Source organism: Brassica napus, chromosome A5, assembly GCF_020379485.1.
Source record: "Brassica napus cultivar Da-Ae chromosome A5, Da-Ae, whole genome shotgun sequence".
NCBI classification, from domain to species: Eukaryota; Viridiplantae; Streptophyta; class Magnoliopsida; order Brassicales; family Brassicaceae; genus Brassica; species Brassica napus.
Genome location: NC_063438.1, coordinates 21074291 through 21099219, shown reverse-complemented (window position 1 = coordinate 21099219; position 24929 = coordinate 21074291). Strand labels below are relative to the sequence as shown.

Here is a 24929-nt window from a genome sequence, read left to right as displayed (position 1 = left end):
AGGTGAGCTTACAACAATAATGCGTGTCTTTGACTTAACAATATACTACTCTTGGTATCAACTAAAAGTTAGAGATGAGCCTTGGGCTATTTTGGAGCCTGAATTTAACGTAAAGCATCTACTATTTTCGTGTTATGTTATTGCTGCAAGTCTCTGAATACAAGTCTTCAGTTGCATTGTACAACTAATGATGAATATTGCATCGTAAATTAATTATATTTGAGTCACCGACCTTTGCAAAATTTTCACCTACCAAATTCAAAATTTTTCTATAAATATGTATTCCTCTCCTATTCTAAAAGATGCACAAAAAAACAATAAAAATCTAATGGTGGCAATATCTATGAAGTCCGGAGTTGAATGTATGCACATAAGGATTCTGCAGAAGTTGTGAGAAACGAAATTTTCAACAGGGCAGAGATATTCATGTATCAGGCCGGAACATACCTCTCACGCAGGAAACATGTAAACTGTTTTGTCCATGTCGTAAGTATAAGAATTCAAAGTTTTCTCGTAGTGAAACGGTTTAGAAATATATAGTAAATAGAGGATTTACCCCACATTACTACATTTGGCTTCATCATGGAGAGGGTGATAGTAAGAATGAAGCTAGTAATAGTACTTATTTTGAAGATGGTGATCATTTGCATCTTGAAAGTAGTCACTCTCAGGAGGATCATATTGTAGATCATGATAGGATGCATGACATGGTGACATATGCATTTCGTGAAACAATTTCAATAGTTTCTGCAGAAGTAGAAAATGTAGAGGAACTTAACTTCGATGTGAAACGGTTCTATGAAATGCTAGATGCAGCTAATCAGCCACTTTATGAAGGGTGTAGAGAAGGTCTTTCTAAATTGTTATTGACAGCTAGGATGATGAATATCAAAACTGATCATAACTTATATGAAGTTTGTATGGATGCATGGGCTGAGTCGTTTAAAGAGTATTTGTCTGCAGATAATTTGTCAGTTGAATCTTATTATGAGATTCAGAAACTGGTTACCAGTCTTGGCTTACTTTCGGAGAATATAGATGTCTGTATAGACAACGATATGATCTACTGGAGGAAAAATGCAAAGTTATTGGAGTGTTAATTTTGCAAGAAGACACAATATAAACCACAACGGTGTGGACGAAATAGGATATTGTATCAGTGGATGTGGTACTTACCTATTACAGATAAGCTGAAGAGATTATATCAATCTCCAAAGACTGCAGCAGAAATGAGATGACATGCAGAACTTACTCAGAAAGAAGGTGATATGCCCTAAATTAGGGAATGATCACTCAATCGGACTAAAGATATGAACTCGCCAAAAGGGAGAACTGATGGATTGAACGGTGACACAATGGGTTGCGGATGGCCCAATGATACTACCAGACTTCAGTTGGTGCTTGATATGACTCACAAATCCACCAAAAGAAGGATTTTTAAACGTTGCCTGATATGACGCACATGTCCAACGAAATAAATGTTGTTTACTCGGAGATAACCTCGCCAAGAAATAATGAAGTGTTCTACAAAGAAAAAAGGAAATAAACTCACAAAAGGGGAAAAACAATATGCTTTATTTCGTGGCTCTTAGGCCTTATTTATAGGATTACAAGTTGTAGAGATCCAAAGAAGAATGTGCTAAAAATAAGACATAAAAGACTGAAAACAAAGACTTAGACTAAATAAAGTCTTTGACTGAAACTTGGACTGTCTCTTAATATAGCCACAACCAGGACTTTGAAAAGTATGGGCCAAGACATGTCCCATTGAGGCCTAGTCGAAATCCATATTTTCTCTTAGCCAATATTTTATCGGTTTCTCCATTTGGCCCAAACAAATTTGTTTTTGAATCTTTTTGAAAACCATCAAGCCCAAGACTTTCTTGGACGTTTAGAACATGAAGAATCACCTTTGGGATGATTGAATTGGTCTTTGGCTCATCAGAAATAAGGTTAGCCATTTCCAACTTCTCAGGTGGTCTGAATTCACGAGAATTGAAGATCTCCTGATTTGTAAATGGCATAATTGTCAGATATGAACTCTGTTTGATTTGATTCTTCTTCGAGGAGCTCCATAATTGAGTTGAAAATATTCTCCAAGTGATTTTATGCGTAGAAGCCTCGTGGTTTGGATGATATGAGTCAAACAATGAACATATATCTTTACTGCTTCCCATGATCAAGCCATGCATGTTTGTTTTGCCCGGTGCGCTACCCAATGGCACATCAGAAGGTGAGTTGAATCATCCCTCAGATGCAAAAGCGTGGAAACACTTGAATTAGGTGTACTATAATTTTGCAAGAAACATTCTCAATGTTTATCTTGGTGTGTGCATAGATAGTCTTTTTGGAGTGTCTGGAAGACAATTTCCTCGCTTTGGCCAGTCATTCTGACGCCATACAACCTTCACCAGAAATGTGTATGAAAAGATAATTCATTTTCTTGAGTATGTTGATACCTGGGCCTAAACATCCGAAGCAGTCCCTCAATGTTTTTGTACATCCTTTAATAAAGAATTAAAGGAGTTGTGGTCAACATGGGTGCATACATATGATTGTTCAACGAGAAAAAACTTTACAATGCGAGCAGTTCTTCTGTGGACCATCAGTGACTTTCCCGCATACGAGATATTATCAGGTTGGACGACGCATGGGAGGCTAGCTTGTCCTTATTGTATGGGAAGCACATACACATTTCAGCTGAAGAATGGTAGGAAGACGTCTTGGTTTGATTACGATCGGAGATTTCTGCCCATTAACCATCCGTACCGAAGAAACAAGACATTGTTTTGGTCAAAAAGGGTTGTACGGGACATTGCTCCACCATATTTATCTAGAGAGAAAATCGAGAAGGATATTGATTATTATGGTGCACTAAAAACAGTCCGCAAAGGGGGTAATTGGCATACTCCAACAAATATGGCTGATGGTTACGGGACACAACATAATTGGCACAAGAAGGATATTTTTTGGGAACTTCCATACTGGAAATATCTACTTCTGCGACACAATCTAGATGTGATGCATATAGAGAAAAACTTCTTTGACAACATCATCAATACATTACTGAACGTCTCTGGGAAGACAAAAGATAATAACAACTCAAGGTTGGACTTGCATGCATTGTGTTGTAGGAGTGAGCTGCATATTAAAAACAATGGTACAATTCTGGTTTCCATTTTCAAATTGTCACTAGAAGCGAAGACGGTGCTGTTCAAATGGTTGGCATCAGATGTGAAGTTTTCTGAAAGGTACATTTCAAATCTATCAATATGTATTGAGCAGGGGCACAATTTTTCAGAAACGAAGAGTCATGACTGTCATATGTTTATGCAACGACTGAATTTACATTTTCGGAGTTGGTTCCAAATAATGTTCACGAAGCACTTGCAAGTAACAAATTACTATAATTATTTCATTTTATAAAAAAATTATATATATTACTAGCTAATTCTTTGTACATTAATATTTTCAGGCATAAGAGCTTTTATCGAAGATCTATACATGTTACTATTAGAATTGTGACTGAATTTGATTTAGATGTAATGGCTATCTCACCATATTAGATAGTGAACCAAACTTTAGCAACGCAATACCGGCTATCTGGAAAGATAGCTAAAGCAATTACCACCAATGATTTGATTAGATGCAACATTTATCTCTCTCTGATACATGTAATGCAATACCAGCTAGATTCCCTCTCAACTTCATCAATGGTAGTCAAATGGTGAAATAAACGCTGCCTGCAATTACTAACGAGCAAGCATTATATATACGTAGGAAGTTATGCATGGATCATTGTACTGAAACAAAGCTTTTGTATGCTTCACTAACCTGTAAGTGAGAAATCGCAGGATGGCCATGATTCCAAAAACATCGAATTCTAATACAGCCAGGCCCGGTCCTGAAAAACCCAAAAATAATATGGAATGGAAATTCAACAAAACTAAAAGCTGTTAATGGCGTTCGAACCCACTACCTTGATTAGTGTACCAGCTAGTATAACCATCTGAGCTACTTGGAACATTAACAAAATGGCCGAAGATTATCTATATGCTACTTGGAACTTGAGAGATTATTATTATTGTTATGGGTGGTAATGTTTCTTTTGTTTTGTTTGTTATGTGTTTCCAGTTTTCAGTTTAGTATTGTCTTTGATGATGCTTATTGTTGTTGTTGCTTGTTATGGTTTGACTTATGATTTGAATGGATTTTAGATTTTGATATTTGGATTTGCTTTTGAGACTTTTGGTTTGAGATCTTTTGGGTCATGTCATGACAGAAATTATTCTTGATAGTAGGGGGATTAGGGCTGGAATTTTGACCAGAAATTTTTGGTTTAAAGTTACATGTTTGGTTACAAATTCGGTTCAGTTTGGTCAAGTTTTTTCTTTTAAAGTTTGGTTATCGAGTTGGTATGATATTCAATTCAATTAATCTAGTTTTTAAATTTATTGGTTTATGTATTTTAATCTAATATATTAAATCTAATCTATTATAAGGGGAGTACAAATAGAAAATACCTCTGAGTTTTCCTCAGTAATTACATACTGATACCACTGGATTAAAACACAATAGTTTTATTAAAGGTATTAAACCTAAACAGAGAGATTTCATTAAGGGTATTTGAATAAATAATTCGTAAACATATCAATCGCAGCTAAGTCGGAAAATTAAGTTGCCATTGACTCACTAAGCTAGAAAAGTCCGCCGCCGAAGCGGTTCCAACATCAGATGCTTTGGAAACGATATCTTAACCGTGAGGCTTACCGATGCGTCCGTACGTTTGATTGATTGATGAGATAACTACTGTAACAGCCCGATCCCCCGGCGTCCGACCAGGGTTATCGAAGGGGCGTTATGGACACGTGTCTACTCATTGGGACAACCCTATGTGTCCCGTGTCTATCAGCTCCATTAACCTACTTCCTCTCTAAGCTCAACACACATGTACACCACATAGGTTGATTGCGATATCTTTGGCGACCCAACAACAAAAATATACTGTTATCATGTTCCATTTCCATTTGACACATACAACTCTTGCATCAATCATATACGGCCTTACACCCCACTGTTCTCAACTAACAAATCTCAACTGCAAAGCTCCATTAAAACCCTCTTTATCTTTACCCATAGCAGTTCCTCTTCGAATTCTGATAAATATGTCTGCTGCCCACTATAATGCCCATTGCGACCAATAACTTGTCCCATGGTCTCTTCCTTCACCGTTGCGTGGTACCCAACCACATCTCCGTTGATTAACTTAGCGAGCACTTCATCTCATGAAACTTAACAAGCTACTCCCAAATACCGTCACACTCTTCAGTGGAATAGAACATTGTGTCTTCGATCTTCACTATCGCGTGCTTATCTTAATACGCTTGCGGCATCGTACATCCACTTCACATGAACATGTTGCGCATCAGTTGATCTAAAGACACACTTCTACAACTGGTAATGTCCATTACCAACTCATAATGTTGTCTCCTGGATGTTTTTCTTTGATATCAGAATCTGGCAATACCGTAATGTCAAATCGCTCTTAGTGAACTCCAAAGCTACTTGCTGTAGGTTCCAACAACTCAACGAATTATATGGTGCTAACCGATATGGTTCCTTTGACTAGACAATGTTCTGTATTTCCGCTCTATCGTGTATGTACTATTTCAGTTCCATGGGTCCTTAAAAAATGCTCAAAAGCGTTTGCATACCCGGCTACTGCAGTAATGGTATCCAATACTTAGAGCTTTCATTTCCAAATCCAAATCATTCTCCTTTACATTTAACTCTTAAGCTTACAACATCAAGATAGCTTATATCCATATCCTAATCTTTATTCCATTACGGACTATTCTCCTCTCCTATCGAGGATTATGAGTACATGCCAATACAATACATTAACTCCATGTGCTTGGTCGCGGTCTGCTTTCCTAGCTCTCTTCCTATTCATTAATCTTTGACCTCCGTATAGATTCTCGCTAAGCCCCGATGCTATCCCTAACATACTGAAACATCCCCGAACGCTGGTACACCTCTAAATACGCATCCCAAAATTCTGTCACTTCATATCATTCCAAACTCCAACCCCAGCAGGTCCTGACTTGGTGTTTAGCTACTCCGCACCGAACATATCCTCATCCTTTGAGTCCTTCGGTCTGACCATGTTTTCCTTGATGAACGAACCTCCTATCATAGTCCTACTGGTTGTACTAGTAGTATGCTCCCATCCATTATATCCTAGTGTGGTTCTTCTCGCACTTCCGTTCTTGTCACAACGAAACCGCCTTGTGGTAATGGCGATGTCGCAAGTTCCCCTTGGGCTCTGAGTATGTGATGCTTGGTTAGCCTATGATCTTCTTACAACCAAAACTATAACTCTGCACGTAATCTTGATTAGCTCATGATCCCAGTAATCTTGCACGTCACAACTATTCTTCAAATCGGTTTTCATTTCCTTCAGGAAGCGGTGAATCAGTTCTCTCTCCCTTAGAGGGTGCCCGACAAATCTCCTCGGGGGATTACATCCTTATTGTATTCTCTTACATTCATGTCTCTCTGGTCGTTACTGATTATCGAAGACATCTTTCAAGTAGACATCCGATCAGAACCATACTAGAAGTATAAATATAGTGTGTGGTTTTGAAATCGTTTTCAGATCTTTTAGGAGAATCAAAACTTTCACAAACTCTTTTCTTTTTAATGAAAACAAGTTTTTTTTTTTTTTTTTTTAAACGTCGGAAATGCTGATCCCTTAGGACGGAACTAAGGGATCTTAACCCGCTCTGATACCAATTGTAACAGCCCGATCCCCCGGCGTCCGACCAGGGTTATCGAAGGGGCGTTATGGACACGTGTCTACTCATTGGGACAACCCTATGTGTCCCGTTACTGGTCCCGAGAGACGAGCGCATAACCTTCTTTGAAATATCGTCACACCCACATCCATATACTTCTACTTACAGTCCTGCGCACAGGGAAATGGAAATGGAGGAGTGAGCAACAAGTTACTCAGTGAAGTGGCTCTAGACCAGCCTGCCCGCATGACACTCTATACTACTCTATGCGGGAACTAGGGCTGACTAGCCACTACAATCAGTTAATGCATTTTTATCATTTCATATCATCATCATTAGTTCCCAACATTCGATTTCATACATTTCTAGCAACCTAGTGATCAATCAATACAATGATCTCACTCATTGCCACACACGTTAAACCCTAGACTTAACCGTCTCCTCATACCAGTCCGACTCGATCCTATGACTCCTTTAACTCCCCGTTACCCGACCATGAGCTAAAACCCTACAATGCACATCCTTTTCATCTTTTCGTCCTTTTCATCAGTGGGTAGCCCCAACTAGGCTTCTACCCCATATTCTTGTGGATTGGCCACATCTCCTATGGGTGCTTCCATATTCATGTGGATTGGCCACATCTCCTATGGATACCTAGCGTGAACTACTACCCCACATACTTATCATCAGTGGGTAGCCCCTACTAGGCTTCTACCCCATATTCTTGTGGATTGGCCACATCTCCTATGGGTGCTTCCATATTCTTGTGGATTGGCCACATCTCCTATGGATACCTAGCGTGAACTACTACCCCACATACTTTCCTTAGACTCTAAATGCTTCCCCACCCATGCTTAACCGTAACATCATTCTTTCATACTTTTACTTATCGTTTCACATCCTTATCACTTTCACTTATCCCTTCCCATTCTCATTTACTTTCCTTTTTCATTTAGACTTGCACTTGGACTCAATCACTAGACGCCACCCGTTATCGGTGTCACAAACAATACACATCGCATTCAAGTTCTACTTCAATAACTTCTATAATCATTACTCATCTATCAGCTTAGCATTTATTTATCTCTAGCATCCTAACTTCAATCACATCACATGGGACAACACTTCTAAACATCCAAGTATCAACTACCAATCAATCATCACCACAACAACTCAATTCAGTTCATCAAGTCCCATTTATCAGTATGAAGGTTCTTCTGCATCATGATCCATTCATCTATCATCCTAGCAATATTCATGTTCTATCAATCTAACTCTCAAACAGGGTCTAATCAAACCTAACTCCAACATAAAGGAGTATACAGAACATGAGAACAAGATGGGTTCAAGACACTCCACCTTAGCCTAGATCTGGATCCGGATCTGGGAACAAGAGACAAGGGAGAGGAGATCTGAACAGATCTGGAACAAGTAAACAAGAGAGAGACGAGATCTGGTCACCACCACAACACCACACAGCCACCACCATCACCACACTCGGACGATCACCCCACCACCCCTTGGACGTCCACCACCACCACCACTGGCGGCTCGGCTTGCTCTTGGGGGGGCTCGCGGCAAGGAGAGAGAAGAGAGATCACGGAGAGAGAGAGAGAAAGAGAGGCGTGAGAGAAGAAGAGAGAAAAGGAAAAGAGAAGCTTGACGGCTAGGGTTTCCTAGTCTCTCTAAATCTCTGCAGAGCTTCGCTCAAGTTTCAGAAATGAGAGAAAAGAAGGGGCTGCATCTCTTTTTATAAGAAAGGGTGAAGGGAACCCTAGGTTTTTGTCAAATGGGCCGTAGAGAAGCCCAATCTTGTATGAGAATTTTTGGGCCATGAACCGGGCCGTTACAATTCTCCCCCACTTGAATGGAATTCGTCCCCGAATTCTGTGTGTCGATAATCCAACTTAACATCCCGAACCCAAATGGGTAAACAACTCGTCCTTTGAAATCTAATGGTTCATGCAACAGGCCAGGTTCCATATTCCTCACGGAGATCCAACGTCTTCTTAAATCCCCATCGATTCTCCAACCGCGTTCTCATCCCTAGATTGCTTTCATCTCATATGCATTTCCATATCACCACCACTCTTGTCGACGTAATTCTCTAATGGTCATGTACCTCTTCTATCCTTTCATAAAGCAGCTCATCATCAACAATTATATCTGCTAAGCGGTTTCCTGGATCATCTCAGGCTCGAGATTCTGATCTCCCCCACTTTGGTCCAACATAAGGGATTCAACATGGTTGTTCATACAATTCTCATAGGGGATATCCATTTGCTCGACTCGTAGCTAATGTCTTGCATGGATTCAACTAATATCAGCTCCATTAACCTACTTCCTCTCTAAGCTCAACACACATGTACACCACATAGGTTGATTGCGATATCCTTGGCGACCCAACAACAAAAATATATTGTTATCATGTTCCATTTCCATTTGACACATACAACTCTTGCATCAATCATATACGGCCTTACACCCCACTGTTCTCAACTAACAAATCTCAACTGCAAAGCTCCATTAAAACCCTCTTTATCTTTACCCATAGCAGTTCCTCTTCGAATTCTGATAAATATGTCTGCTGCCCACTATAATGCCCATTGCGACCAATAACTTGTCCCATGGTCTCTTCCTTCACCGTTGCGTGGTACCCAACCACATCTCCGTTGATTAACTTAGCGAGCACTTCATCTCATGAAACTTAACAAGCTACTCCCAAATACCGTCACACTCTTCGGTGGAATAGAACATTGTGTCTTCGATCTTCACTATCGCGTGCTTATCTTAATACGCTTGCGGCATCGTACATCCACTTCACATGAACATGTTGCGCATCAGTTGATCTAAAGACACACTTCTACAACTGGTAATGTCCATTACCAACTCATAATGTTGTCTCCTGGATGTTTTTCTTTGATATCAGAATCTGGCAATACCGTAATGTCAAATCGCTCTTAGTGAACTCCAAAGCTACTTGCTGTAGGTTCCAATTACTCAACGAACTATATGGTGCTAACCGATATGGTTCCTTTGACTAGACAATGTTCTGTATTTCCGCTCTATGGTGTATGCACTATTTCAATTCCATGGGTCCTTAAAAAATGCTCAAAAGCATTTGCATACCCGGCTACTGCAGTAATGGTATCCAATACTTAGAGCTTTCACTTCCAAATCCAAATCATTCTCCTTTACATTTAACTCTTAAGCTTACAACATCAAGATAGCTTATATCCATATCCTAATCTTTATTCCATTACGGACTATTCTCCTCTCCTATCGAGGATTATGAGTACATGCCAATACAATACATTAACTCCATGTGCTTGGTCGCGGTCTGCTTTCCTAGCTCTCTTCCTATTCATTAATCTTTGACCTCCGTATAGATTCTCGCTAAGCCCCGATGCTATCCCTAACATACTGAAACATCCCCGAACGCTGGTACACCTCTAAATACGCATCCCAAAATTCTGTCACTTCATATCATTCCAAACTCCAACCCCAGCAGGTCCTGACTTGGTGTTTAGCTACTCCGCACCGAACATATCCTCATCCTTTGAGTCCTTCGGTCTGACCATGTTTTCCTTGATGAACGAACCTCCTATCATAGTCCTACTGGTTGTACTAGTAGTATGCTCCCATCCATTATATCCTAGTGTGGTTCTTCTCGCACTTCCGTTCTTGTCACAACGAAACCGCCTTGTGGTAATGGCGATGTCGCAAGTTCCCCTTGGGCTCTGAGTATGTGATGCTTGGTTAGCCTATGATCTTCTTACAACCAAAACTATAACTCTGCACGTAATCTTGATTAGCTCATGATCCCAGTAATCTTGCACGTCACAACTATTCTTCAAATCGGTTTTCATTTCCTTCAGGAAGCGGTGAATCAGTTCTCTCTCCCTTAGAGGGTGCCCGACAAATCTCCTCGGGGGATTACATCCTTATTGTATTCTCTTACATTCATGTCTCTCTGGTCGTTACTGATTATCGAAGACATCTTTCAAGTAGACATCCGATCAGAACCATACTAGAAGTATAAATATAGTGTGTGGTTTTGAAATCGTTTTCAGATCTTTTAGGAGAATCAAAACTTTCACAAACTCTTTTCTTTTTAATGAAAACAAGTTTTTTTTTTTTTTTTTTAAACGTCGGAAATGCTGATCCCTTAGGACGGAACTAAGGGATCTTAACCCGCTCTGATACCAATTGTAACAGCCCGATCCCCTGGCGTCCGACCAGGGTTATCGAAGGGGCGTTATGGACACGTGTCTACTCATTGGGACAACCCTATGTGTCCCGTTACTGGTCCCGAGAGACGAGCGCATAACCTTCTTTGAAATACCGTCACACCCACATCCATATACTTCTACTTACAGTCCTGCGCACAGGGAAATGGAAATGGAGGAGTGAGCAACAAGTTACTCAGTGAAGTGGCTCTAAACCAGCCTGCCCGCATGACACTCTATACTACTCTATGCGGGAACTAGGGCTGAATAGCCACTACAATCAGTTAATGCATTTTTATCATTTCATATCATCATCATTAGTTCCCAACATTCGATTTCATACATTTCTAGCAACCTAGTGATCAATCAATACAATGATCTCACTCATTGCCACACACGTTAAACCCTAGACTTAACCGTCTCCTCATACCAGTCCGACTCGATCCTATGACTCCTTTAACTCCCCGTTACCCGACCATGAGCTAAAACCCTACAATGCACATCCTTTTCATCTTTTCGTCCTTTTCATCAGTGGGTAGCCCCAACTAGGCTTCTACCCCATATTCTTGTGGATTGGCCACATCTCCTATGGGTGCTTCCATATTCATGTGGATTGGCCACATCTCCTATGGATACCTAGCGTGAACTACTACCCCACATACTTATCATCAGTGGGTAGCCCCTACTAGGCTTCTACCCCATATTCTTGTGGATTGGCCACATCTCCTATGGGTGCTTCCATATTCTTGTGGATTGGCCACATCTCCTATGGATACCTAGCGTGAACTACTACCCCACATACTTTCCTTAGACTCTATATGCTTCCCCACCCATGCTTAACCGTAACATCATTCTTTCATACTTTTACTTATCATTTCACATCCTTATCACTTTCACTTATCCCTTCCCATTCTCATTTACTTTCCTTTTTCATTTAGACTTGCACTTGGACTCAATCACTAGACGCCACCCGTTATCGGTGTCACAAACAATACACATCGCATTCAAGTTCTACTTCAATAACTTCTATAATCATTACTCATCTATCAGCTTAGCATTTATTTATCTCTAGCATCCTAACTTCAATCACATCACATGGGACAACACTTCTAAACATACAAGTATCAACTACCAATCAATCATCACCACAACAACTCAATTCAGTTCATCAAGTCCCATTTATCAGTATGAAGGTTCTTCTGCATCATGATCCATTCATCTATCATCCTAGCAATATTCATGTTCTATCAATCTAACTCTCAAACAGGGTCTAATCAAACCTAACTCCAACATAAAGGAGTATACAGAACATGAGAACAAGATGGGTTCAAGACACTCCACCTTAGCCTAGATCTGGATCCGGATCTGGGAACAAGAGACAAGGGAGAGGAGATCTGAACAGATCTGGAACAAGTAAACAAGAGAGAGACAAGATCTGGTCACCACCACAACACCACACAGCCACCACCATCACCACACTCGGACGATCACCCCACCACCCCTTGGACGTCCACCACCACCACCACTGGCGGCTCGGCTTGCTCTTGGGGGGGCTCGCGGCAAGGAGAGAGAAGAGAGATCACGGAGAGAGAGAGAGAAAGAGAGGCGTGAGAGAAGAAGAGAGAAAAGGAAAAGAGAAGCTTGACGGCAAGGGTTTCCTAATCTCTCTAAATCTCTGCAGAGCTTCGCTCAAGTTTCAGAAATGAGAGAAAAGAAGGGGCTGCATTTCTTTTTATAGGAAAGGGTGAAGGAAACCCTAGGTTTTTGTCAAATGGGCCGTAGAGAAGCCCAATCTTGTATGAGAATTTTTGGGCCATGAACCGGGCCGTTACAACTACCATGGAAGATGGCATCATTCCTTCCTGCATAGGTATTTCATCAATCATTCCTCTGTTTGGCGCTATAGAAAAGACGAAGCAAAAAAAAAGTGTGTGAAATTTCACTTGCTTTTATTCTCAAGTGTTTTTATTTGGTAAAGTTCTTTCTTTTTGGCATTGTCATAATCCATTAGATACAGTAGCTATTGAGGTTTGTTTGTTCTGAGGAACAAATTATGCCGGTAGTCAGAGCTGTAAGTATGGAAGTAGTTACATTTACAAGGAGCAACAGTGCTAAACATGTGATTACGCAATGATTTAACAAGTTTCATCCCTCGCGGAAATGAGTAAGCATCTCATTCACAATACTCTGCTTAAGTTCTGGAAGTATTTTCATACTATATGGTTTGCTCTTTGTTAGTTATAGGATCTATCTTGACAGTTTAGTTGGTTATTAGAATGTATTAATGTGCTGAATCTTTCTTTATGGCCGTAGAGTAAGTTTTCATCTTTGTTTGTTTGTTTTAAAGGGTTGTCTTATTCGAAACTGTAAGTTGAAGGAATATATTCAAAGTATATCAGCTTGATGTTTCAAGTTCCTCTTTAATGTTGCAGTGTCTGTCTTCCTAAGTTCATGATTTTCTGTAAGAAGTCATACGACGGAAAACACCTCAATCTCTGTATGCTATGTTCTTTAGCAGTCTGAACATGGTAATTGTATTAATTGTGGTACAAGTTAAGGTAGACATGATGGACTCTGAGTCATTCTTTTCCAAATAGGTATTGTCTTAGAATATGACACTCTTTCTTTTATCCACTGTGTTTTTTTTCTTTACAGAATTAATTATTATACTAAAGTTTCAGCTCAAAACTGTTTCCGGCTAGCAATTGATCAACATGGCTGCTGCATACGTCAACAATGGCTTGATACTGTTTGTCAGGTGCAGCATGTGGTAGAGCTGAAAGTAACATTTTTGCTCGTGCAACAGCTGTGAGGGAACTACGTGCACTTCTTCCGTCACATATATACAGAGGTAGCTCTAAATATCTGTTAGTTGATAATAGTGAACCTTTTTGCTTTTCATGTCCTTAGAAGGTTATGCCTTTTTCCCAAAAAAAAAAATACATGGGCATTCGGGTTAAAATGTCTACTATAGACAAAATATGATGTACCAAATTTTTAATGATAACAAATTAGCCCAATTCAATAATTTAAATTACGTTGGCTAAATAAAATTTGCAAAAATCTGTATTTGTTTTTGAATGTTTTCTCGTAACTTGCTTTTTATTATTTTTCATGTTTCTGTCTAAATAATTTATTTTTTCAAAACATATTCAACTTCAAATCCGAACATTAATAGTATAATTTCATAAACCCACACAAAAAGAAACTATAATATTTTACAATTTAATTTTACTTTACTAAGTAAAATGAATAAAATCACAATAAAAGGAAAATATAATCTCATAGTTCATAAGTAGACGTTAAAGACATTGAGAAAAAACACACAATTGTCAAAATTTAAGAATATATAACAAGAACATAAACATGAACAAATATCCGGGTCAAAGTCTAGTAAATTTTAAAAATCTAAGACAAACTCTGTGTTATTGGTTTTTTGATGTTAAAATCCATATTCAAATCCAATGTTATTGTTTCTATGAATTTAAAATAGATTTTGAAATCTAGTGTTATTCAATAGCATACTATATGATTGGTCCGTACATGCGGGCTTAATCGTTTTACAAATATATATTAGTTTATATTTTATTAATTCAAAAATCAGCATAACTTATTATTTATGTTTTCAAAAAAATTAAATCAAACAACAAATTATATATATATATATATATATGACGTAAATTTAATTAAAAAATATATATATGCTTATTATTGTGCTGAAAATTTAAAAGAAATCATTCACATATCAAAAATATTTTAGTAAATATATTTATACAAATTTAGTTGATTAATCTTTAATTATAAATTGTTTATTTGTTATTTTCTAACTTTTATAATTGGAAAAATAAATTTTAAGATAAAAACACAATATATAAGAATTATCTTATTTGAAAAACTTAATATTATAATAAAAGTTCGATTTTAATTATATAATTAATTATATATAAAATTCATTAAGGGTAACAATGACTTTAACCGCTTAATTATTATAAATAGTTTTATATCTTATTTTAAATTTTATAACTGAAAAATATGTTTTAAGATAACAACACAATCTTTTTGAAAAAATAATATTATAAATAAAAATTCGTTTTTGATTATATAGTTAATTAAATATAAATTTATTAAGGGTATTATATTATATTAACCGCTCTAACTTTTAATGTGAGAGCTCCGTTACTAAAATTTATTATTATAAACGAGGTGTTTCGCCCGCATGTGCGGGCATAAATTTTTATAACTACTTATTAATACATGCATTACTAATTAAAAGTTATAATTTTAAAGTATTATTTATGTTTTCATTGAAAATTCTTATGTATTAGAAAATTTTAAAATTCATTTGTACACTATATTCACTTGTACTTGATATTCTCTTTCAATTATATACAATTAATAATTTTACTAAATATTTAGTTATGTATTTTCTGTTTTTAAACTTTTAACCATTTTATTAAAATATATATTTTTACATAACAACACAATATTGTTCCAAAAAAAAAGATAACAACACAATATATGTACGAATTCTCTTTTTATTTTAGATATATTTTTAAATTATGGATAATTTTTATTTTTATTAATTGTAAGCACTTATCTAATCAAATAAACACTAAATTCGTTTTTTATTTTATCTAATTTATTTAATTTATTCATTAAGGGTATAAACGATACTAATCATGCTAATTTTTAACGTGAGAGCTTTGTTGTCAAAATTTACTTCGCAAATAATAGTATAGATTGTTTATTTGTTATTTTCTAACTTTTATAATTGAAAAAATAAATTTTATGATAACAACACAATATATAAGAATTATCTTATTTGAAAAACTTAATATTATTAATAAAAGTTTGATTTTAATTATATAATTAATTATATATAAAATTCACCAAGGGTAACAATGACTTTAACCGCTTAATTATTATAAATAGTTTTATATCTTATTTTAAATTTTATAACTGAAAAATATGTTTTAAGATAACAACACAATGTAAAATTATCTTTTTGAAAAAAAAATATTATAAATAAAAATTCGTTTTTGATTATATAGTTAATTATAGATAAATTCATTAAGGGTATTATAGATATTAACTGCTGTAAGTTTTAATATAAGAACTCTGTTGCTAAAATTTACTTCGCAAATAATAGTATAAATATTTATTTAAAGATTTGACTTGAAATTAGATTTTTGTGGATTTCTAAATGTTTTTTGGGTAAAAATACAAAAAAACACACGCATTCTTGAGAAAATGAAATACAAAGACGCAGCAACACGACACAGGCGCGCGGAAACGTAATTCATAACCGGCCGGTTAAAACGTGATTAGGAAATAAACCAATGCGGATAAAGTAATTAACTAATTCGTCATAAAATATCTTATCTAGATAAAGATTGGGCCTGGCCCATTACACGTCTGCGACCGCCATTTATTTTGAACTTTTTGGGGTTTCTCGTACGGAAACTCTCTCTCTCTTTCTCTCTCTCTCTCTCTATAGCTTTTCTTCTTTCTAGTTGCTTCTTCTCTCTCTCTCTGTCACTAAACCTTCTCCTCCAATCCTCTCCCGCTTTCGTGCGAGCTTCTCCGATTCTTAAGTTTTGATTGCCCCAATACTCACGAAAATGGTTTACGCGGCCAAGAAATTCATCAACAACCCCAACGGTTCGTCCTCTTCGTCTTCTTTGTTCTCTCTTTCTCTGTTTGGCGGTGTTGTTTAATTATTACGGCGTAGATTAGGTCGATGATGATTGTGAATGATCTAGCGAACTGTTTGCGAATTTTCTTTAGTATGGCGGTGTTGTTTCGTCTCTGGTCCCGAATGTTGCTTTGTCACTGTGTTGTTTCGTTGCATGGTCAACCTGATGAGGAATCGATCTTGATTTCCATGGTTTAGGTTATAATTTCTGTATTATCGGAGGAATGGCTAGTTACCTTTTCTTGAAATTGAATGTAATACATAATACTGGTTTGGTTTTGCAGATGCTGCGACTGATGTCATCAAGGGACTTGTGGACACTTATCCTGGACTCCAGTTTTTGCTTGGCTTCGGCATTCATAAGGTTAAGGTGGTGATACAAGCTGGTGTCTCTGTTGGGAAGTATGACAAGGTTGCCGTAATATCAGGTGGGGGATAGTTTGTGACTTCAACATTGTTTATTTTGGGTTTACTTTAGGGTTCTTGAACCTTTTATGAAGTTATGCCTTTTTTTTTATGCAGGTGGAGGCAGTGGGCATGAGCCAGCTCATGCTGGGTACGTTGGAGAAGGAATGCTTACAGCTGCTATCTGCGGAGATGTCTTTGCCTCTCCATCAGTTGGTTCCATCGTGGCTGTAAGTCTCCCCTGTGTGGTTTCTCCCTCTTTTTTTTTCTTTCTTTCTTCTGCCTCTTCTTTTGAGTGAATGATATATTTTTCTTTCCCGTTTCAGGGAATTCGTGCTGTAACTGGTTCTCAGGGATGTCTTTTGATCGTCAAGGTAATCAGAGTGGGAAAAGACTATGGACTCTTGTCTTTATTTTTTTGCTTAATGTAGTTTCTCTATTAATTCTCTTTACAGAACTACACTGCTGACCGCTTGAACTTTGGTTTGGCTGCTGAGGAAGCGAAGTATGAAGGTTACAAAGTAGAGGTACTGCTCGTTATTGCTTTTCCCAAGTTTAAGAGCGTTGTAAAGTACATGATAGCATAATCTTCTTTGTAGACTGTTATTGTTGGAGAGGATTGTGCTTTACCCCCTCCTCGAGGTTTTGCTGGACGCAGGGGCTTAGCAGGAACGATTCTTGTACATAAGGTTCTCCCTCCCTTCCTCTCATTGCAATCTAATGTCTTTACTATAAGTCCCCTGTCGGTTGCTCTCATTTCTGGCACTGTATTTTCCTAAATTGTGCGTCTGAAACCTTGGTCTGCGATGTTTAGCTCAGCCTAGCTTGGTTTGAACCTTCAAGCATCAGTTCTGAGCATAAACCTTCAAGCATCAGTTTTGTCATTCGCTTCTGCTTGGTTACAGGTTGCTGGCGCAGCAGCAGCTGCTGGTCTTTCTCTAGAAGAAGTTGCGGCCGAGGCAAAATGTGCGTCGGAGATGGTTGGTACCTTGGGTGTTGCATTCTCTCTTTGTAAGCTTCTTGGGCCGGTTACATCAGACCGTCTGGGCCAAAAGAAGATGGAACTCGGGCTTGGAATTGTATGTTATTTTCTCATTCATTTCCCCAAGTTTGCATGAAATCTATTTTTGTTTCACTGCTGTGGTTCGTACCTTGACCTGATAATTTTTCTCTCAGCATGGAGAACCTGGTGCTGCTGTGGTTGACGTTCAACCTGTGGATGTGGTGGTTTCACTTCTTCTTCAGAAGATACTGAGTCCTGTATGTGCTAATTGTTAACTCTTGTTTCTCTAATGTGCTTTTGTCGCCATAGTCAAATACAAGTAGCCATGCTGATTATTAACTTACTATCTTTGATTAGAAGTCTATCGTGATCAACTAATGCAATATGTACATCTGTTCTTCCATTTCTGCAGGAGACCAATTATGTTCCAATTACACGCGGTGACAGAGTGGTTCTCATGGTTAATGGGTAAGCCCATTCTTATTTAAATGGATATCCGTGTTTTGCTCCCAATATTTCAACTGCAGCAAAATGTTACCTTTATGGTATCAACTTATGGTTTCTGAGAGTTATTGATTTCTGCATATTTGGTTTGTCCTTTTCATTCTTTACAGCTTAGGAGGCACCCCTTTGATGGAACTTATGATTGTAGCTGGAAAAACTGTCTCTAAATTGCAGCTTGAATTTGGACTTGCTGTTGATAGGGTATATACAGGCTTTTTTATGACTTCTCTCGACATGGCAGGTGAGTTTCAGCGATCTCCTTGAATTAGTTTACATACTCCTGTCGTCATACTGACTGTGTTTCCTTTCTTTTTCTTTTTTAAGGATTCTCTATTTCAATCATGAAGGCTGACCAGTCAACCTTAGACCGATTAGATGCTCCAACCAAGGCTCCAAGTTGGCCTGTTGGCAGTGGCACTGATGGTCCGTGAAATGTTGTTACATGTTCTATGTTTCCCTGAATTTTCTTCATTACCTAGTCTTTGATACAAAATCCTTGTTGCATTGCAGGCAACCGGCCATATCCAAAGATCTTTGTTCCTTGTCGCCCTAATACTCATTCTGAAAAACGTCAGATTCAACATTGGCGATACTATCGGCTGGGATTCGGCCAACAGCCAGATGATGAACGTGAGCTGAGTCAACAAGGTCGTGTGCTTAAGGCAGCTATTCGAGCAGCAGCAAATGCGATCATCAGTCTAAAGTATAATTTGAACGAGTGGGGTGGAGTAAGCGATGGTCGTTTTGGGTCAAAAGTAAGTCTTATTTTGGAACATGCTTTATCTTTCGCATTTCTTATTATCTTACATGCGCTTGCATTAATTGTGTAGATGTGCATAGGTGCCAAAGCTATTCTGAAAGACATGAAATAGTGAGTCTATTTGTCACTCTTACTTCCTCAGATACACAGCTCTTTGTGTTGAGTTTAGATTCCTTAAAAAATCTGAACACTTTTGTGTCTCTTATTGTATCAAGTTATCCACTCTATGATGCTGCTGAAACGATGTATGCGATTGGTGCATCAATCAGCAAAGCCATGGGGGGGACAACTGGAATTATGTAAACTCATGAAGTTATTTGAAAATTATTTCATATATAGTCTGGGTCATGTTTTTGGCTTTCACTGATAAAGACTGTTACGTCTTATGAAAATAGGTACAATCTACTCTGCAAGGCAGCTTACGCGGAGCTAAAAAAAGATAACATTGACGAGGAAGTCACTCCCAGAGACTGTGAGATAATGCTTCTTGAATGTGGTTCGTATTGGAATGGTCGCATACTTGTTTTAACTCAGGCTTTTCTTGAATCATCAGGGTCTGAAGCACTCAAGGCATCAATAGCTTCTGTGAGGAAATATGGTGGAGCAACTGAGGGATACAGAACGATGCTAGATGCGCTCATCCCAGCTTCACAAGTTCTTGAAGAGGTGACAAAGAGCCGCGTGCGTTTTTCACATTTTGAAATATTGCGAGTACTAATGTTTTCTTCCTGCTTTTGATATGAATAGAATCTGAGCGCTGGAGTGGACCCAGTAACTGCTTTTAGTGTGTCAGCTGTAGCAGCAACTAAAGGAGCGAAATCAACCATACAGATGCAAGCTCAGGTGAACCATTTCGGTTTGCTTTGACTATATATTGTATCCTTTTCGATTTGATTTGACTGGATTCTATTCTACAGGCTGGGAGATCGAGTGCAGAGAATCTTGCAACAGTTCCAGATCCAGGTGCAATGGCTGCAGCAGTATGGTACAGGGCGGCGGCAAGAGCCGTGAGGAAGAAACAGCATCTAAAACCTTACGGTATGGTTAGATTAGTAGCTTTCTTCTATGCATAGATTCTCTGCTTTGTGTGTTTTCATTTTTGTGTTTGGATCTTTGTTAACTCAATACCTTCTTCTATACTAACAGAAGGTAGCGTTGTTCCCAAAAGCCCCACTGTCCCTTCTCGAGATGGTGTTTTCTACTTTGACTTCCCAGATATTGGTAGGCATACGTGTCGAGACCCTACATTTGTCAAAACTCTTGGTGCTGTCGAGGTGACTCCCTCCGGTGGCTCTCCACGCTCTACGGTTGGGCAGTCCGACAGACTCTCTTGCAACCTTGGGGCCTTGGTGTCGGTTCGAAAATGGGGCATAATTCGCTTCAAGAAAAACGGTGAGAATAAAACGTTCGTAGCTCGGCAAGGATGTCGGATCACTGTACCATTTGGAGGCATTGTCACATATTGCAACAGTATCGTGGAGATTTTTCATCATAGTGGCTTTTGGTGGAACAGTTACCTCTTGTCGTACTACTCTATCCCTCCCAAAGGTGTAGTTGACTTCCTTCGCTCTCCTGACAAAACAAACATGGGTTACGTTACCAGTAGAGTAGCTGAAGATGAAGATGAAGAATGACTCAGGACAGACTTTTCCTTATTTTGGTTATCAATGTAGACTTGCAATGCTAGTTTTTTTTTTGTACCTTGCTTTCTTCTCTTTGCATTAGGAATCTGATTACTATTCTCGTTCATTTTTTCTTGGTGGTTTTGTTCATATCTTGCCTATCTTGTTCTCTGGGACTGCAATTATGTGTTTGTATGCTAGTTGGTTGAAAGCATTATAATTTTACATTCACAATAAGATATATATAGGCAGAAAATATTATCATATCGCCAATTATGTGTTCCAACGCGAAGGTTTTCAGATTTTTCATATTCTGTGAAGTTCTAACTCAGGATCCCATGTCAGTTTACACTTCTTCTCGTTCTGGTCATCGTCTATCAGATTCTTCATTAAAAATACAAGATTTCTCTGTTAAGTTGTCTTCTCCATCGAATGTATTCTATCGCTAAAATTACTAAACGGTGAATTTGTTGAGTAGATAATGAATCAAGAAAGAGCGTAAGACGGATGCAGCTTCGTATCGACACTGCATCAATACATTGCTAATGCTTAATTGGGTTAGTAAGCGTCTCCGTCAGCTCTCACAGAGAATAATATAATGCTCAATTACTGATTACAAATACTTAATCCCCTTTGATTATGTGTTTTATTCTATAGATAAGTGGTGCTTAAGGAAGTCTCTGCACTTATTTTGTGTCGCTCCCGCCAGGTCACTTTCAACGTCAGAAAGAAATAATTAACAGGTCAACCTTAATGTATTCAAGAATATAACTTATTGCTTTCCTCACTAAAGTGCCTATTCATGTGTGTTTACAGGGTGAGAGCTGACATATAAAGATGGTCTGTGTATGTTCACACTAACTGTTCCGCCAAGTACAACTCAAATGAACAACATCAATCAAACATGTAAATATAAATGCTTCTTCACCGTTTTTTTTAGAACTTGACTGGTAATGCAGTGTCTAAATTAAGTGAATTGACATATGAAAATATAACAACAGTTGATCAAAAAAAACTTGAACAAGTGAATTGACATATGAAAATATAACAACAATTGATAAAGACTCATAAGAAAGCTACCTGTTGCAGCCAAGTGTGATAACAGTCCTGACAATCCCATCGAGTCTCAGCTTCTTCTTCTTCCGTATGACATCAACCGAAACTTGAACAGGTGTCCCGTCCGGATAATCCTTAACATCTTTGGTCACTCTAAGTCCCATTGAAGAAGCCCTCTTCTTCGAGACCTCAGTGGACAACTTCCCCAACCCAAGCCTCTCTAAGGTGGTGCAGTATTCCACATGTGTGACTGACGCATTTCTCCTGTACATAACCGAACCTTCCCATGGTGAACCAGTATCCTCGACGTCCTCCTGATCTTCCCAATCAATATCTATTGTGCTGTTCTCTGTAAAAGACTCTGGACTAACTAGTATCTGACTCTTTCTTAGCCTACCAAGCTTATGCGGTCCTGTGAACAAGTAGCCGATGTGCTTTCTTAAACCAGTGGTGGAATTAGGGTAGCCAATGGCAGAACATAGAATTACGGTGCCTGTTTTGAGTTTCAGAAAACTTGGGCTTGACTGTTTGGTCTGTGGCAAGGGGGGAGCTACACAAGATGAAGAGCAAAGCAGAGACATTTTTACCGCACAGGAGGCACTTGTATGTAGGTTTGTCAAGCTATCATACTAAGACAGGATGAAGGACACAAGTAGAGGAGAATCAAGCACCAGCCTTTCACAACACCTACAAGAAACATATGATGTTGCAGTGTTAAGACAGGAAGATTCACAGGAAGCATTAGAAGGAAACTATTGTAAAGGAAGTAAAGCAATTCGAGCTAGTCATTTTGTCGAACACCTGCTATGCATTATTTCATATAGATAAAGGTCACACCTTGCGACTTCCAATTTACAGCCGATGAACAAAATCATGATCGAAATTTTCCAAATTGTCTAGTGTAAATTAAAAGAGAGAAGAAGGGTTTAAGGTATGAGATTGCTTACGGACAAAACTCGCTTTCAGGACTGGACTGTGTTCCTCTCCTTTATCACTTTAGAGAGGAATCCTTGATTTTATGCTTGGAAGGAAGAGAACAGCTTCCCTCGTTTATCTTAAACCCCACCCAATCCACTCCTTACTCGGTCCAATTCGGTTCAAATTCTCGGTTTACTCTAACCAAACCAAATTGAAGTGATAAATTCATTCCCTAATAGCCATGCGGGTTCGGTTCGTCCAGTTAATTTCGTTGGGGTAGTGTGGTTTCTGATAATTCTATTGAGTTTAAACGAGCATCTGTTTTTGGTAATATTTTGTCTAAATTAATTTGGTTAGTTCTAAATAAATTCAATCATTTTTTATTTGAAATTTTAATTAGTTCGGAATTTGGTTAAAACTAAAATAAATTTGAAAACAGAACTAATAGAATATCATACCAAACATGAATTTTAATAAATGTGCCAAACTGTACCAAATTCATCATCAAACATGAATTTAAACCAAAAATTAGATTTTGACTCGCACATCCACACAACTATTTCTTTTCAATTTTGTAATATATAACATTCATAACTGATCAGCATCTTTTATTGTTTGTATATATGTTTGTTATATGTATCGTGGTTGGATGTTAAATAAATAAAGTGATATATTACATAAATTATTTGTCATATAGTTATGTTTTACTATATGAACTATTGTTCTATTGTTTTTTTTTTTTTATAAATCTAACCATTACTATGTTTCTATATACTAGTACATTTATTTTCAAAATATATATTTCATAGCCAATTATAAGTTATTCTTAGATACTAACTAATTAAAATAATAATATTAATTGTAAAAAAAAAATTGACATTACAAAACTTCTAAACCCTAAACCTTATAACTCAAATTCTAAACACTAAAACTTAAACCTTAGTATTAACATTAGACTTATAGCTCAATCTCTAAACACTAAATCCAAGAGTTAATCCTAAACTCTAGGGTTAATCCTAAACTCTAAGATTAACCCTAAACCCTAGGGTTTAGAGCTTAAGGTTTAGGGGTTTTAGGGTTTAAGATTTTTCTGACACCGTTTAGGGTCTAAGGATAATCCTAAGTTTTAGGGCTAACCCTAGGACTTAGGGTTTAGAGTTTAGTGTTTAAAACTTGAGCTACAAGGTTTAGTTTCAATCCTAGGGTTTAAGGTTTAAGGTTTAATGTTTAGAATTTGACTTAAAATGTTTAGGGTTTACCAAGTTTTACAATGTCAATATTATTTTTACTTTTTCATATTTTTTTTTCATTAAGAAAGTAACACATGACAGTTTTTTATTGGTTACTATCTAGGGGGTGAATCTATAAATTCACCATAGGAGATGAACCTAAGAATAACTCTATAATATATATAACATACTCTAGTTTTACAATATGTATATTTTCTTCTTTGTCAAAAAAAAAAGTATAATTTCTTTCAAATATGCTTATCTTTTCCTTTTTTTTCAAATATGTTTATCAGTTATGTACACATGTATTTCCTCTTTGATATATTTCAAAATCATTTTTATTGAATATATTTTTTAATTGGGAGAATTTGCCAATTAACCAATTTGTCCAATTATTCTCTTACCATTTACTGGTGACAGAGAGCAAATAATGATGTCGACGAAAACACATATGGCCAAAAGAATTAAGGTTTAAGATGGACAATCAATAAATAACTACTATGCTCAATTAATTATCGTCTTCAACAAAGTTATTTTTTTTTATTTTTTCTTTTGTTTTCTTTGCTACAACCATCATATTAGATGTTCGAAAAGATAAAATATAAACAGAGTTAGCAAAGAAAAATGCAAACGACGGCACGGTGCCGGCGACATTGTTTTCTATGTACAATCTGAACACCCATAAATAGTACAGAATAAAAAGTATATTCT

General features: G+C 37.5%; 2 protein-coding genes across 2 annotated transcripts; one reads left to right on the top strand and one right to left on the bottom strand.

Moving 5' to 3' along the window:
• Positions 1 to 16446: 16446 nt before the first annotated feature.
• On the top strand, positions 16447 to 21252 carry LOC125608857 (putative 3,4-dihydroxy-2-butanone kinase). Its single transcript, XM_048779403.1, has 19 exons — positions 16447 to 16687; positions 17006 to 17149; positions 17244 to 17356; positions 17453 to 17500; positions 17582 to 17653; positions 17726 to 17815; positions 18032 to 18205; positions 18303 to 18386; positions 18542 to 18597; positions 18744 to 18874; positions 18958 to 19056; positions 19144 to 19388; positions 19464 to 19504; positions 19609 to 19692; positions 19789 to 19865; positions 19947 to 20059; positions 20141 to 20236; positions 20311 to 20431; positions 20540 to 21252. Exons 1-19 carry the CDS (start codon positions 16648 to 16650, stop codon positions 21025 to 21027), a joined length of 2316 nt encoding a protein of 771 aa, XP_048635360.1. The 5' UTR covers positions 16447 to 16647; the 3' UTR covers positions 21028 to 21252.
• A 661-nt stretch (positions 21253 to 21913) lies between these two features.
• LOC106380473 (large ribosomal RNA subunit accumulation protein YCED homolog 1, chloroplastic-like) lies at positions 21914 to 23156 on the bottom strand. Its single transcript, XM_048779404.1, has 2 exons — positions 23019 to 23156; positions 21914 to 22758 (listed from the first exon to the last, which is right to left on the bottom strand). The coding sequence occupies exon 2, from the start codon at positions 22650 to 22652 to the stop codon at positions 22092 to 22094; it is 561 nt and encodes a 186-aa protein (XP_048635361.1). The 5' UTR covers positions 22653 to 22758; positions 23019 to 23156; the 3' UTR covers positions 21914 to 22091.
• Positions 23157 to 24929: the final 1773 nt, after the last annotated feature.

Coding starts and splice junctions, on each gene's coding strand:
- LOC125608857 (XM_048779403.1), top strand. CDS start 16,648: ATGGTTTACGCGGCCAAGAAATTCATCAACAACCCCAACG. Junction 18,206..18,302: donor TGGAACTCGGGCTTGGAATT/GTATGTTATTTT, acceptor TTTTTCTCTCAG/CATGGAGAACCTGGTGCTGC. Junction 20,432..20,539: donor ACAGCATCTAAAACCTTACG/GTATGGTTAGAT, acceptor CTATACTAACAG/AAGGTAGCGTTGTTCCCAAA.
- LOC106380473 (XM_048779404.1), bottom strand. CDS start 22,652: ATGTCTCTGCTTTGCTCTTCATCTTGTGTAGCTCCCCCCTTGCCACAG.